Source organism: Nicrophorus vespilloides, unplaced genomic scaffold, assembly GCF_001412225.1.
Source record: "Nicrophorus vespilloides isolate i.1.1-1 unplaced genomic scaffold, Nicve_v1.0, whole genome shotgun sequence".
NCBI classification, from domain to species: Eukaryota; Metazoa; Arthropoda; class Insecta; order Coleoptera; family Silphidae; genus Nicrophorus; species Nicrophorus vespilloides.
In genome coordinates this window covers 212,539-227,440 of record NW_017100111.1, presented here as the reverse complement: position 1 = coordinate 227,440, position 14,902 = coordinate 212,539, and the positions used below count along the sequence as shown (strand labels likewise).

Genomic DNA, 14,902 nt, shown 5'->3' with positions numbered 1-14,902 from the left:
TAATAGGCAATTATCAACACATTGTAATTGAATTTGTTACTAAAATACACCAATGACTTCAAATATTAATAATTTACTGTGAAATGTGTATTGAATCTGAATTGTTTGTTTACACTTTAATATAACCTAAAAATATATTCAAAACTGATTGAAATATAAATGATAATGAGTAATCATAGATATGTGTTCAGTGAAGAATCTGTATCATCGATTGCAGCGTTCAAAGAAGCAGTGTCAAAGAACAATCATCATTCAAAACTTGCCGGAAAATGGAATCATATTTTACCTCAGGCAATTACACTCATAGTATATTAATTCTAAAAAAATGATTAATAACCCAATTGTAGAATGAAGAGTTATTAAAGAGGATTGAAGTAAACAAAAAGGATTTTGTTATTAACTTAGAAGAGTCTAATCAATCAACAATAGTTTCTACAGTGAGCATCAAGCCTATAATCAATGAATCAAACACTAGCAATGTTGAATATCACTTAAATATTTTGATGCAACAATTGAAGCATTTAGATTTGATTCCGGATCAAACTTTCACTGAGATCCAAAGTAATTTAACAAATAACCAAATGGAAGAGTTATTCCAATTACTGTCAAGGAGTGTGCATATTGAGGATATCCATAAATTGGGAAAATCTGTAGCCAAATGTGTGAATGCTAATGATTTATGTGTATTATATAGTAACATAATATTTGTGAAGGTAATATAGTTTAGAATGTATAAGTTTGAATTGTTATCAAAGATTTTATTCTTAGTTGAGTGAAGAACAATCTGATAAGATCACTGAGGTTCTTTTGTTGCTCTTAGAGTCATATCCAGTCATCATCAATGTCCAATTATCTAAATATTTGGTGAATCTCAAGGAAGAATGTCCACGCGCTCTGCAAGAGAATTTGAAATATCTAAAGGCTTCGCATAAACAGGCACTTTTACGGTTCGTTAAATTTTCTCTAAATCTATTTAATATGTGTATTTATTAATCTTGTTGCAGAGAATTCATCCAGAATTGCTCGAAACTGGAGGTGGCGCATTTCCCGCTCTGCGAGTTACTAATTAACGAGCAATTGGATCAGGGTGCAGTGAAGAAGTTCGTCAATATGTTGACTAAATCTTCAATGGAATACAACGGCGATAAGAATTTTGGAAAATTACTGCTGCAAGTTATTGTGAAAGTCGGAAATATTGTTAAGTATTTCGAGGACGATTTCAGGTCTATAATAAAGAATCACAGAAGCCCATGGAAAGTGAAATTAACGAAAACATTTGAGAATGCTATCAACAGTTTTGACAGCGTCAACGAAACCATGCACTTTTGATTCGATAATGAAAGAAATACATGATTTTCAAGAATCTATTGCATTTATTTACTCAGAATGTCTACATAGAACTCTACTTGTAATTATAATTTAGAATGGAGTGTTGAACCCACTGGGACGAAGAGGATTTACTAATATCTAAACAGTTTGGACAAATATTGGAAATACATATCATGTCACAAAATGGCTGTAAAATAAGAAGAAACATAATATAAAAATACATATTTTTGAGATAATTACAGAAATATTTTCCAATCTGAAGTTTACATTTATAATTTAATTGGTACGAATTGCAATAAAATTGTTTATAATTATAATAAATTCGAATTGCGATTATGTTGAATATGTCCGATTTTCTTATTTTAAATTGCTTATAAATTTAAGAAACACATCTTATAGATATTAACTAATGTTCATACCGCAGATACTACCAGCGTTTCTTAAACTACATTTTCGCTTACATTTTTTTGATGGGTCTGTCACCTTATGTCAAACTGGCAATTGGGTTAAGAACTATGTTGGGTCGCGAGGTAAAAAGGTTTAGAAACGCTGGAAACTACAACATACATACATACATTCATTAACATTAATTTTCCTTATATATTATTTTTAATATTGTATTCTATTTGTGAATATAACAACTCATAAAACTTCTATAATAAATATTTAATACTTTTCAGGACAGGTACTTAAATTATACAATTGTTGACACATATTAATTGCCCATAAAAACCAAAGGATATAAATTGCTATCTTGTCCATCCGGTGGCGTGCTGTGTCTGGGCGTTGGAGGCATAGCGTCCGGATCCGAGCTGCCCAAAAGCCAGTACGTTACGAGTTTTCCTTTACCTTTTAGCTCGACCTCTCCTCGTAATTCCAGATTGAAAGTGCCGAACTTCTCTAATATTAGCTTAGTAGATTCGCTGACGTGGATCTTGAGAGCTGTAGACAAAAAAATAGCTAATTTAAGATGGAATTTTGTAAGTTTTAAAGTTTACGTTCTCCAGAAGTTTCCATTCTGCTAGCTGTGTTCACTGTATCGCCGAAAAGGCAGTAATGAGGCATTTTCTGGCCAACAACACCAGCGCAAACAGGCCCAGAATGTATACCAATGCGTAGTTTCAGTTGATAATCGGGTTGATGCTGTATCGTGAAAGAGCGGACAGCGTCGAGCATTGCTAAAGACATTAGGCATATCTCTCTAGCGTGATAATAGCCGTTTCTTTCTGGAAGTCCGGAGACGACCATGTACGCATCACCGATTGTTTCCACTTTGTAGACGTCGTAGAAGCCTATGATTCTATCGAAAGTGCTGTAAAGATCGTTCAAGAAATCGACGACCTGCATTGGGGAACTTTGGGCGCAGAGCACGGTGAATCCGACGATATCGCTGAAGTAAATGGTGACGCACTCGAATTGCTCCGGCTGAACAATCTCACCTGCCATCAGCTGTTGCGCTACAAGTCGAGGCAGCACCTAATAATTATAGAAATAATGTATCTAGATTTTATGTATTTTATTATCTACTACTTGGTATAAAAGTTCTTCCGAGCGACGTTTCTCTTGACTCAGTTCCTTCGTTTTCTCCCCGACAAGCGATTCTAGATTGTTGGCGTACTGCTCCATGCGTCTGAGGAGATCGTCCATCAGGTTATCGCAGTAACCCCTTAAAAAAAGAAGAGAAACAAAAAAAAAGGAGCAAAGACAATTAAGTCGTTTAGATGAGTGATTATTTGGATCGAACATGTACTTCATGATGGATCGGACCGCACCGCGGATCACCTCGAAGGAGGGCCGACAATCTGGGTTATCATCCCAGCACGATTCCATCAGATGGATCAGATTGTCGGGACAATCGGTGTCACCGACGGCAGGTCTGAAGGCGGGAATTTCTCTGGCAGCGACGCGGCTTAAAATTTCTATACAACCAAACCAAATTTTGTAATACAAATTAAAGAATTTTTTTTAAAGATAATTTACCGTGTACATCTATGTATTGCATTGCGGCGAAGAATGGACCGGCTCTCAGAATGATCTCCTCGAGGATGATAGCGAAACTGTAGACGTCGCCTTTTTGCGTTGCCGGCGTTCCTGCTATGACGGTAAGTGGGAGCAGTTCCGGCGCAATCCACAATAGTTCTTAAATCAACATAAAATTAATTCTAAGTAAGAATTTGAAAAATGTTACACTCATTAATCTATATCGAAATCCCGACATTTGAAATCCTGACAGTGTTGAAATGTGGATTGAATAGGCAATAAATTAGATCTATTATAAGTGTATGAATGTATTTACTCAGATAGTAATTGATATCCTTAATGATGTCGGCGGGCATCATAAGAGTGGTCAAGCCAAAATCGCAGATCTTCAATACGAAGCGGCCATCGATTAAGCAATTGTGAGAACTGAGTTTTCCATGGACGGAGACCTCGCTGTTGTGCAGGTAGCTCATCCCCTTCGAAAAAAAAAAGAAAGAGTTTCTCATTAGGTGAAGTGGTTATATACTGATGGTGGTTACTCACTTTGGCAATATCGTCGATCAGCGACATCCTGAAGTTCCAGTCCAGGTGGATTGCATCGTTATGAAGGACCTCACGCAAACTCCCCTTGGGACAGTATTCGGTGATGATGAGAACGCTCGGACTCTCGATGCACGCACCCAAGAAGCGAACGGTATTCTCGTGTGTAACATCTCTTACCTTACAAAAAAAAACAAACAAAAAGAGATCAACCCAGACATAGAAAATTACATTAAGAGTGTAGAAATAAAAAAAAATAAATACACGATTCGGTATCTATTACGTACTTGCTTGATTTCCCACAGAAGTTTCTTGTTAATGTCCATCTTCTTCTTGATGATTTTCTTAATGGAGACGCGCGTGCCTTTGTAGACTCCGACCCTGGTGAAATTCGATGAGGAATGCAGCGAGTTGATTGACGAAACGGATGGTCGTCTGCTGGATACGTTCATTGACTAGCAAAAGTAAATCATTTTTTTTTATATAATTAAGCTTCTTTATTGTTCTTTTACGTATCAAATTACTTCAGGTAACTTCGGAAGTCCTAGTTTGGAGCCGTAAAGTAACCCTAACTCGAACATCACCTCGTCGGGTCGTATGCGCCAAGACATGTTGTTTAAATCCGCTGTTATTCGTATGTGCCTAACATAAAAAGTATTAGCAATCAACTTAACCCTTTGTTACCTGAATATAGTTAAAATAAAAAAAAAAGATTTCTTTTAAAAGTTGCCTATAAAAAAAAATGTGATACTTTCTGGTACCCTGATGTTTACTTTACCAAACAATTTGTCAAGTGACAAGTATTACTTGAATTGAATTTGTTAGGGAAAAAAACAAATGCAAAACAAATATCTTTTTGTCTACATCAACTTACTTGATTAACAAAATAAGTTTTCAATATACTCCTAAATTTTGTATATTGTAATGCAGAAATTTCTCATATAATCCCCTGTTGTTATGACAAATGAGATATTTTTGTTAATCTGAAGATTTTTTTAACGACTTTTTAAGTCCAAAATTCTCCTTTAGTTCATCAATTCAATTTCAAATTACAGAATTAAATATTTCATTAAAACGCATAATTGTACAAAATTGTATCAAACCTCAATAGACCCTAAGAAATCATACTTTACCCCAATATTACATTTTTATTGATTGATGGTTTTATGTATTTGTATAATTACTTACTTTAAGGCGACACAAGCAAGTAGAGCTGTGAAAGCTAAAACCAATCCTAAAGCGGCACTTCCATATATAATAATTAAATACGTTTCTTTTGATGTGCAGCAGAGACATAAACAGTAAAAGTTATCAGTGAGCAACTGCAGTTGCAACGATGAATCGATAACGTCGTAAATTTCGGTGTGCATATGATGACTTACCATCGTTCATGCATTTGGGATCGTCGTTCAGAAATCCGCACTTGGGAATATCCGGCGGTGGTTCTTCCCGTCCTCCGGGCCAATGAATCTTCTGGCCGGGAACCGGCGAATACGTTTTGTGCAGACCGTAGTAATGGGCGACCACTTCGAATTTCCCAGTTATCGGGTCCAGATCGAGTATGGAGTAATCCGCGTCTCTGTCTCCGTTATCGTCGATCCTGACATGACCGGTAATTCCTAAATTAAAAGTCATATCAAATTTCATTACATTTGTTGCTTCGAATTTATTGATTTCTACCGTGGAAATCGCGATCCCACATCTTCTTGGTAATGGCCAGGCCGTCTCTGATGTTGCCACCCGTAGAAAGCGTCTCGTTCAGAGCCATTCCCAGCAAGTAAACACCATCATAGAATGCGCCAATCACGAAGTTCACCTACATGAAAAACACATGAATTTGTGCGACGAATGCGTGATGTAACGCCGCGACTGGCTTGTAATTTACCTCTTCCCCATCGCTAATGGTGTAATTATAATCAGTCTGAGCTCTCTCTTTGACCTTATCCGCGAAATCCTGGAATTTGTCGCTGGTCGGCTGAAGTAAGGACACCCGGAGAAGAGCCTCGTACGCTTTCCTTGCGACCGTGTCGTTCTTGTCGCCGACCGCCCAATCCAGGTCTCCCCAATAATTCCCCTTTAACGAAAAATCTAACTTTAAGCATCCATCATCCACGATTTGGAAATGTTTACTTTGAAAATCTCCACGTCCATGAATACCCAATCTCCTTTAGTCATGCCTAAACCATGGGCGGCCAACATGAACTTCCTCACTAAAGCCGCGCGTACACTCAATATCACCACTAAAAAAAGAAAGTTTGATTAACTCTGTTAAATCGATTCGCATTGATCAAAAGATTAGTTTATCTCTTTCATTGCCAGCAACTCGGAGCTACAATAATGTATTATAATACTAATAATAAATATTTCGCAAAAAATGGATGAACAAAGTTTTACTTACATAGTTTGTTAGCCTCATGTGATGAAGAAATGTGAAATTATGAATACGTTTAATTAGGGTCTATATCGAAATCCCGATAATCAAATTCCCGACATTAGAAATCCCGACAGAAACAAAATACCGAACATTGTAGCGGATTTTCGAAATCCTCGTTCAACTTTGTCAAATAATTTGGTTGTCTTCTAGAAATTGTTCTAGAAATGGTTCTAGAAATTAAAAAAATCGAGCGTAGAATTGATGAAATGACCTATAATCAGAGAGTCGAAACGGAACCGAACCGTAAACCGAAATTTTTAACTGATCCGTAAAAATTGCTGAATTGAAAAACCGAAACCGAAATTTTATTTACGGTTAATTTCGGTTCAATTATTATTCTTTTTTTCAGAAAATTAACCGACTAAAAAGAGAATAAGAAAAAGTCTTCCGCAACTAACATTAGAACAAACTCAAATGAAAGTGATTAAAACGGATATTACTGTAAACATGACTGAAGAAACATTACAAAGTGCATGTGTTCAACTAGACACTAATTAATTTTTATTTCTTTTGTATTTTCAATTTTATAATTGAAAACAATAGTAAAAAGGGATTTTGGTAAATAAAATTATACTAAAATTTGATATTTGACTTGATTTTAAATTTTAACTAACCAAATTAAATTGCTTTTTTTCGATTTTAAATTTTAATGTCAACCGGAACTGAACCGAAATTTTTAGACGAACCGAAACCGAATCTGGAACAATAAATATTTACTTGGAACGTAACCGTAAACCGGAACGAAATTAATTTCGGTTCGACTCTGCCCATAATACACCTTTTTTGCCTTTTAGTGATGGAATTATTTCACAAATATTCGTTTTTACAAATCTTGATGAGTCTAATAGTTAGTTTTAATTTAGCGTAAGTATACAAACACGGTTCCGATAAATCACAGGTTTTACTCTAAACAATAGATGTCTATATCAAACAATATAAGATACTGTCGGGATTTTGAGTGTCGGGTTTATCGATGTCGGGATTTCAGCTGCAGAGATTTTGATTATTATTTACTCGTATGAATGAAGCAAAAAAAGGAAAGCTTAAATTAAAAGATAGCCGAAATAAATAGAATCGAAAGTTATTATGTTTGATGATTATGCAGAATAATAACAAGATCTATATTATTACCTCTCGCGTATCTGCTGGCATCCTTGAGGTAATTATCGTACATCTCTTCATCGTTTCCATCCAATTCCCTGACGAAGGCCAGAAGACCTTCACGCTTCAGCCCGTGCTCCAGATTTTTTCCTAAAGCCGCCGACAATACATACATGTTATTCCAATGGGGATAATCTCGTGAACGTCAGAGTTTATAACGTGTAATTAATAGCCTAATATCGCCGGTTTTAATGAATTTACAAATTTGAGCTCTGAACGAGCAAATTTATACATTACAACTATGCACCAATTAGATAACGTTTCATAATTAATTTTGTGGTTAACATTGTGTATTAAATAATTGCTTTCAGTGCTTTTAAAAGTATTAATGAAGTAGAAGTTCGTAATAGATATAGTGAAACTATTAATTGCAAAGCAAAATTATTACGTAATATTACAATAGCCTCGGTAGCGCAGTAGGCAGCGCGTAAGTCTCATAATCTTAAGGTCGTGAGTTCGATCCTCACCTGGGGCATTAATTTTGCAATAATTATATTTAAAAACAATAAGTTTGTTCAACAAATAAAAAATTATCAAAATAATATAGTATAACGATTACGGAAATAACCATACGTTTGAGCAACAACAACAACAAAAAGCCACCAAAATAATTAAATATAGTGACTTTGTTGATGTAAATTGGTATGCTATGGTCAAACCAAGTTATTTTCTTAGAGCAATATGCTTAACTTTAATATTAAAAATGTAAAGTTGGTATCATCATAAAATGATGAAAATCATCATCACTAAGAAACAAATAAAAATCATGATCGTTTTTATGATGATGGTAAATGCATATATAGATTATGAAAACGTTAATAATTATTAAATTTATATTATTGAACATATTCGAATGTTGGTATCACTTATTGGTTGTTAAAGTTTTACTAACAAGAAGACGAGGTGGCCGAGTGGTTAAGGCGTTGGACTGCTAATCCAATGGGCTCTGCCCGCGTGGGTTCGAATCCCATCCTCGTCGAATCGTTTTGTTATTCGAAAATCGCAGCAATTTTTTTTTTAATTACTTCAACTTTTAACGTGGATTACAGTCAACCACGTCAATATTATAGTTTTTAAGAAAATCATGAAAACACAAAAATGTGAAAACACTGCTTTTTTTCATTACTTCTACTTTGAACAGCCAAACGGATGCAACTACAACAATATTTGAATACTTGCTATATTGTCTAAATATTCAAGTTTCATATGGATCCTTTGGATCCATCCTACTTATTAAAGTTGTCTAGAAAATCACTAAAATGTGAAGACACGGAAAGTAATATGTGAATACATGTTGCATTCTACAAACATCCAACTTTCATGTCCATCTTTTGGATACATTTTATCTATTATAGTTTCTGAGAAAATCATTAAAATGTGAAAACACCACTTTTTTCGAGCATTTATGTAATTTCTTCAACTTTGAAATACAACGGATACATACATTATTTGAATACTCGTTATATTATCATGTGTATCTTTTGGATCCATTCTATTTATATTAGTTGTCGAGAAAATCACTAAAATGTGTAGACACTTTTATTTTCGACCTTTAATATTTCATTTTCACAGTTATATTTGAATACATGTTTAATTCCACAAACATCCAATTTTCATGTGTATCTTTTGGATACAGTATATCTATTATAGTTTCTGACAAAAATCATTAAAATTTGAAAACACTGCTTTTTTTAGTGTTATTTATTTCTGTACTTCAACTTTGAACTGCAGCGAAACGAATGCAACTACAGTAATATTTGAATAATCATTATATTGCCCAAATATTCAAGTTGCATGTGTATCATTTAGATCCATCCTACTTATTATAGTTGTCGAGAAAATCACTAAAATGTGTAGACACTTTAATTTTCGACCTTTAATATTTCATTTTAAAACGTTCATTACAGCGAAACCGATGCACGCACAGTTATATTTGAATACATGTTGCATTCCGCAAACATCCAACTTTCGTATGCATCTTTCATATCCAAACAATCTGTTACAGTTTTTGAGAAAATTACTAAAATATGAAGACTTACCGACAGTTAACGAAAAGAGATCTGATCTATCCAAAATCAGAGCGATGTGTTTCCAACCGAACTGCTTGAATACACTGGCGAAGACTAATTTCAAGCGACACTGGCAGTACGAGAGCCTCGTCAACGTCGGATAGAATTTACTCTTGTTCTTGAAAATTCCTTGCGACTGTAAAAATCGCGCACACATCCAATGATATATAATATTTGGTCGAACGACAGGCGAAAACAAAAAAAAATGAAATTACTCACGGTCGTATCGTTCTTGTTCCATCTCTGCAATCTGCCCAATATACCGGAAGTGACGGACAGTTCTCCTTCGGAAGGAGGCTGCGATTAAAACAGTTGAACACTCGCATTAGTTATGAAGTGAAAAGAAAAAAAAAAGACAGGAGGACTGAAAATTTGTTTTGTGAAACGAAAACGAAATGACACGGACATTTTTAATTTGAATACGAACGATGCGAAAATTATTATTCAGGGCCTCGTCAGGATTTAATGGATTGCGAGTATCCCTTCATAACGATACGCACTTTGCCTATATTTCACGAGTTCCCTTTTTATTGTTATAGTTACTATTTCCATCTCGTTTTTTCTTTTTTTCATTTATTAGATGGAACGTTTTCAAATCAATTTGACGAAGAGTTCGAGAAAGGTTAGTACATCACAATGCAACTAGGAAATATGAAATCCGTATCAAATATAATTTTAATATAAAGATTTCCCGTCTATCCTCGTACATATTATTATTATTAGTTTTTGAATGCATCTGACAATAATATGATTGAATTAATTCAAACTTACTTGATCTCCCATTCCAGTGATTATCGGTGTATTCCAATATGCGGCGAGACTGGCGACTGGTTCCAGCGCGAACATGCAAGCAGGGCCGATGAATGCAATCACATTATCCTTAAAATGCATATCAGCCGCGTGTCCTGGAGCTTTCGCACCGCTGCACGACGGATAACTAAACACCAATTGTACACAATAACACACATCTCATCTCCATACGTTTTACTCATTGTTTACAGCTGTTACACCTCCAATTACTACATGAAAGCAACTGCTGCAAATGTCTTGACACGATTAAGTAACAGAAGAACTTTCTCTTTCTCAATTTAACTGCTCTTATTGACATATTTTATCATTCATTATACATGCTTTTATGTATGAAATTAAGGTGTTTTTTCAAACACGTATTTTTTTTTGTTAAAAATACTTCAAAATGTTCAAAAGAATTGTAACGTGGTAAAATAGACAACGCTGCAACTATGCTCCAAAATTCGGAGAGACCGCAGCGAACCGCGAAGGAAATTGGTGTTGGTGTTCTAGAGGAGCCAAGGCCCACCGTCGGAGAAGAAGTTGCTGTTCTGAGGAAAACAGTTATTCCTCTCAATAATAGGAAGCGGCGCCCTGAACCTTCCCACGTCAGGGACTCACGCCCAGCAGGCGTAGAAGATTTGTATATTTTGTAGCACCCGTCGTGTTACAGAATTACCAGTAATTTCTTTACACGGATATTAAAAGTGATGTTTAAAATGAAGATATTTTACTAATTGTAACTAAAAACCGATAAGTGGAATGAATTTAGGGACTTTGACTAAGACCCAATTCTAAATACTTATTCTACTGACGAGGTTAATTACGGGGTGGGAGTTGTGATGATTACGCGTTCCCACAGGATTCGGCCTTGGTGATTTTGTTTATTATAAGACCGGAACAAATTCCTATGCATTTGTTTATATGAAAAAGATGATTGATTACGATTGCACGTGGAAATAGTGTTTAGAAAACTTGACTTGAATTCGGAGCACTCAAAAAGGTATAGGAGTATCGATGGGATTGTTTACGCTTGGTGTCCCCTTTGTTTATATTAAAGTGTATCGAACTGGGATCACGGTAGTGATTCCTTTATGCTTATGTATATGTTTATATAATAAGGCGACAAAGAGACGTCGTAGAAGTCTCTAGTTCATTAATACACTCTATCAGAGGTTCCCAAACTTTTTTTGTGTCGTAGACCCCTTGCCATGTTTTTCAGTTTTGGGTAGACCCCCTACTTACCTGATATTGATTTTTTGTAAATTTATATTGGGACATCTTTATAATTATTAAGATCTTTGCTCTGAGACTGCGCGTATGCTTGTAACAAGATGATACTGGTATATCATAATGTCCAGGTTTTTACAAGTTTTTACAAAATGTATTGCGACCACAAAGCGAATGCCTACATCCTAAAACATACACAATTTTATAAACATATATAATATTTTTTTTACTTCATAGGTACTTTTAAAATTAATATATATATGTCTTTATATTATAAGATAGTATAATGTAAGTAAATAGGTACTATCAGTGTATGTTGAGATCCACTATCGCGGACCCCCATTTTCATTTCATGGACCCCCAATTTTTTTTTTCGTTGACGTAGACCCCTTGCAGGTTATCATAGACCCCTGGGGGTCGATATAGACCACTTTGGGAATAACTGCACTATATTAACAACAATAATAATTGTAAGAAAAACGGTTGGACACAACAGAATCTCTTAGATCTATTAGATACAGTAGAACGTTCCTATCAATTGAAATAATGTGCCAGAAAAAAAAATGTTAATTTAAATATTAAAATTTCGTTTTCTGAACATGAAATTATATCAACTATATGTTAAACATAGATTTATGATTGATAAATTGTGTACACAAAATACTTCCGTAAAAAAGGAATTAATTTTTGCGTATTCTAGATCGACGCACAAACTTTTCGGATTTTGTCCAATTTTTGCACAATTTGTCCACAATTCACTAGAATTTAGGAATATACATCAATAAGATAATTATAATTGATTTCAGTTGAATTAATCTGTCATTACTAAATCTATAGTCTGCAGATGGTATAGCTGTCGTTGAAATAATGAAAATTACAACAAGTCTGAGCGATTCAGATACGATTTGATTACTGCTTGTCTTTTAATGTATTAAACTAATTTCGTATTTGTTATTATTAATTATTTGTTTCAATAAATTTCGCTTATTTTATTAAGTTAAAGTGTAGATGTTTATTGTTTTTTTTTGTTAATGCATTAAGTATTTTTTAAACTAAATAGTTAACTATTTCAATTTCAAAAAAATACCGGTAATTAACCGGTTTTTACTAATAATATTTACCGCTAATTTCTCTTAAGTAATAAACTAAGTCAATATGCTTAATTTAATATCATTAAAAATAAGTCAAAGGAAACATTTGAATCACCAAAAAACAAAACAAAAACTAAATTTAGATTGCGCGATTGTTTAATGTGAATTAATTTAAGCTAAGCTACTGTTGTACAACATTTCTAGTGTTGATTTTGTTTTTTTCCAGAAAATTTACTTTTGTTCAAAATAATTAAGATATTCATATATAATTCAGTCGAAATATCCTTTTATAATACATTTATATAAATTAATTATTAATTTACTTGAAGTATTCGGCGTAATTTAAGAAAAAAATAATAATTCTTATAGATTAATGAGACAGACATTCTTATTTCATGTATTTCTAAATATTATTTATAAAACAAATGAATATAGGCTAATGAATGACGGCTAGTAAATAATTATGTTTGTATTAATCATAATATTTCTGGGAAATTTTCTAAATTAAAATGGATATTTTCGCAAGGACGACTACAATTAAAAGCCTATTCAGGCTTTGCGCGCATCCATCAGCATTATTGTATCATACGCGTTGCCGTTGAAAAGCGCGATCATGAACTTGAATCTAAATACATACGTCCTACATAATTACAACAGCTAATTACTATATATTCAAATCGAATCGAATCGAACAACAACGATTACCTGATTATTCCCATTATTCGAAAAATCAGAAATCAAAACAGTTCAAACGCATTGTTACAATTGAATCAATTTGTGTAAATCGAAAACCGGACTGTTGCGAACAGTGAAATAACTTCAAATAGTATAAAATAATTGTATTTTTCAATCACTGTTTACCTTGCTTGGACTTTCTTCAGTTTGATGCCGTGACGATCCAAGAATCTCTCGTTGATGTCATTCAGAGCCAGGTCGACCGCCGGGCCGCATCTTTCCAAATCGAAAGGAGAATTCAAGCTCGAAGCCATCAGAACACCGACGTTGTAGTATTGATAGTCGGATGCATTTTTGTTGGTCGAATGCGCTGTCTTTGTTGCTATCAAGCACCAAAGTACAATAGAGAGAGTACGCTGAAGCATTTCCTTCGTCTGGGAAATCAAGAAAAAGTTAATGTTGTCAATTGCTGCTATGAAATCCATTTAATTTGCTACATCCGTGCGTCGGCGAAGGTTTCAATAGCAATGTCAATGTTAATAGAGTCTACTTTGCAAACAAAGATATTAATTAGACCTAATCCATTCTATATACAAATTGCAATATCAGCAATTGATTAAAATGTAATCTATTTTAATACCTTCGAACTATTTTGTTTATCCCTTTGGTAACATGATTCTATATAATCTCAGCCATCAATCAAAGTCAAGTTAATGCAAATATAATGAAATAAAACAGTAATTTGTATCGGTTTATATTCGAATTATTGATAATTTCAGTAAATTCTGCCAAATGTTTTAACTGATTGTTGTAGTATTAAAGAGCTTACCTTTAGAATTGTCGAAGCTGGTGATGATGATGAAGTGGAGTGAACGTCTGGACGTCGTGTAAAGATGTGTTGCGTTTGTGTCGACGTCGCGACGCTCTGCAACCACCTGCGGCGCATCCTCTTCTGTCATCCACTACAATTAATTATCTGAAACAAACATAACTAACGACAATATTTAATACTTATGAATTAAATGAATTCATTATTTTCTTAATTTTAAACACTTTTCTATGTATTTATATTCGCAATATGAAGTACATTTCCGTAACAGAGGAGCGCAATAAAAGCGACATAAAAGAATCCTTGCGATATCTCTTCAGTCTTGTTAACTTAATTTCGTTTAGTTTGCCTATGAAGGCACGTCCGCACTGTAGGATTTTTTTTACGAGTATATTGATTGGTGCCGCAAATATTCGTACACTAGATTGATTTTTATTGCGTTTCATAGATTTATCCGCACTTAGCGAGGTATTACTGTATATGTATGGGATTTCGTATAAATGTAGTAGAAATTATTCGTTTTTCCCCGAGAATTCAATTTTTTTTTCAAATAAGATTATGGCTACTAAAATTACAAATAAAAAACATCAGTGTTGCATCATTTTTAACAACAAAATCAAAATTATTCAATTGCAGAAATGCAAAAAAAGTCATTTCGTTGTCTGTAATTTTTGTTTCCTATTCTACAAAGTTAACGAACCAAGTTGCATTCAATTCGGTAGTAATTGTAGTGCAAAGTGCATATGTTAATTGTTTGTTTAATGCAGTGAACAAC

At 34.1% G+C, this 14,902-nt stretch overlaps 2 protein-coding genes and 2 non-coding genes across 4 annotated transcripts; 3 read left to right on the top strand and 1 right to left on the bottom strand.

The window, feature by feature from the left end:
• The first annotated feature begins 71 nt into the window (after nucleotides 1-71).
• LOC108568490 lies at nucleotides 72-1,563 on the top strand. The gene is made up of 4 exons (XM_017929611.1): nucleotides 72-291; nucleotides 348-713; nucleotides 769-947; nucleotides 1,005-1,563. Exons 1-4 carry the CDS (start codon nucleotides 160-162, stop codon nucleotides 1,327-1,329), a joined length of 1,002 nt encoding a protein of 333 aa, XP_017785100.1. The 5' UTR covers nucleotides 72-159; the 3' UTR covers nucleotides 1,330-1,563.
• A 101-nt stretch (nucleotides 1,564-1,664) lies between these two features.
• Nucleotides 1,665-14,265, bottom strand: LOC108568486 (atrial natriuretic peptide receptor 1). The gene is made up of 20 exons (XM_017929606.1): nucleotides 14,128-14,265; nucleotides 13,485-13,732; nucleotides 10,285-10,450; nucleotides 9,733-9,810; nucleotides 9,484-9,649; nucleotides 7,415-7,534; nucleotides 5,980-6,089; nucleotides 5,735-5,923; nucleotides 5,530-5,665; nucleotides 5,232-5,468; nucleotides 5,038-5,122; nucleotides 4,374-4,491; nucleotides 4,137-4,304; nucleotides 3,853-4,029; nucleotides 3,626-3,785; nucleotides 3,310-3,468; nucleotides 3,074-3,248; nucleotides 2,860-2,995; nucleotides 2,328-2,805; nucleotides 1,665-2,271 (listed from the first exon to the last, which is right to left on the bottom strand). The coding sequence occupies exons 1-20, from the start codon at nucleotides 14,242-14,244 to the stop codon at nucleotides 2,045-2,047; spliced, it is 3,450 nt and encodes a 1,149-aa protein (XP_017785095.1). The 5' UTR covers nucleotides 14,245-14,265; the 3' UTR covers nucleotides 1,665-2,044.
• Nucleotides 7,847-7,919, top strand: Trnam-cau. Its single transcript has one exon. It is a non-coding gene; the product is annotated as a tRNA-Met (tRNA).
• On the top strand, nucleotides 8,342-8,423 carry Trnas-gcu. The gene has a single exon. It is a non-coding gene; the product is annotated as a tRNA-Ser (tRNA).
• Nucleotides 14,266-14,902: the final 637 nt, after the last annotated feature.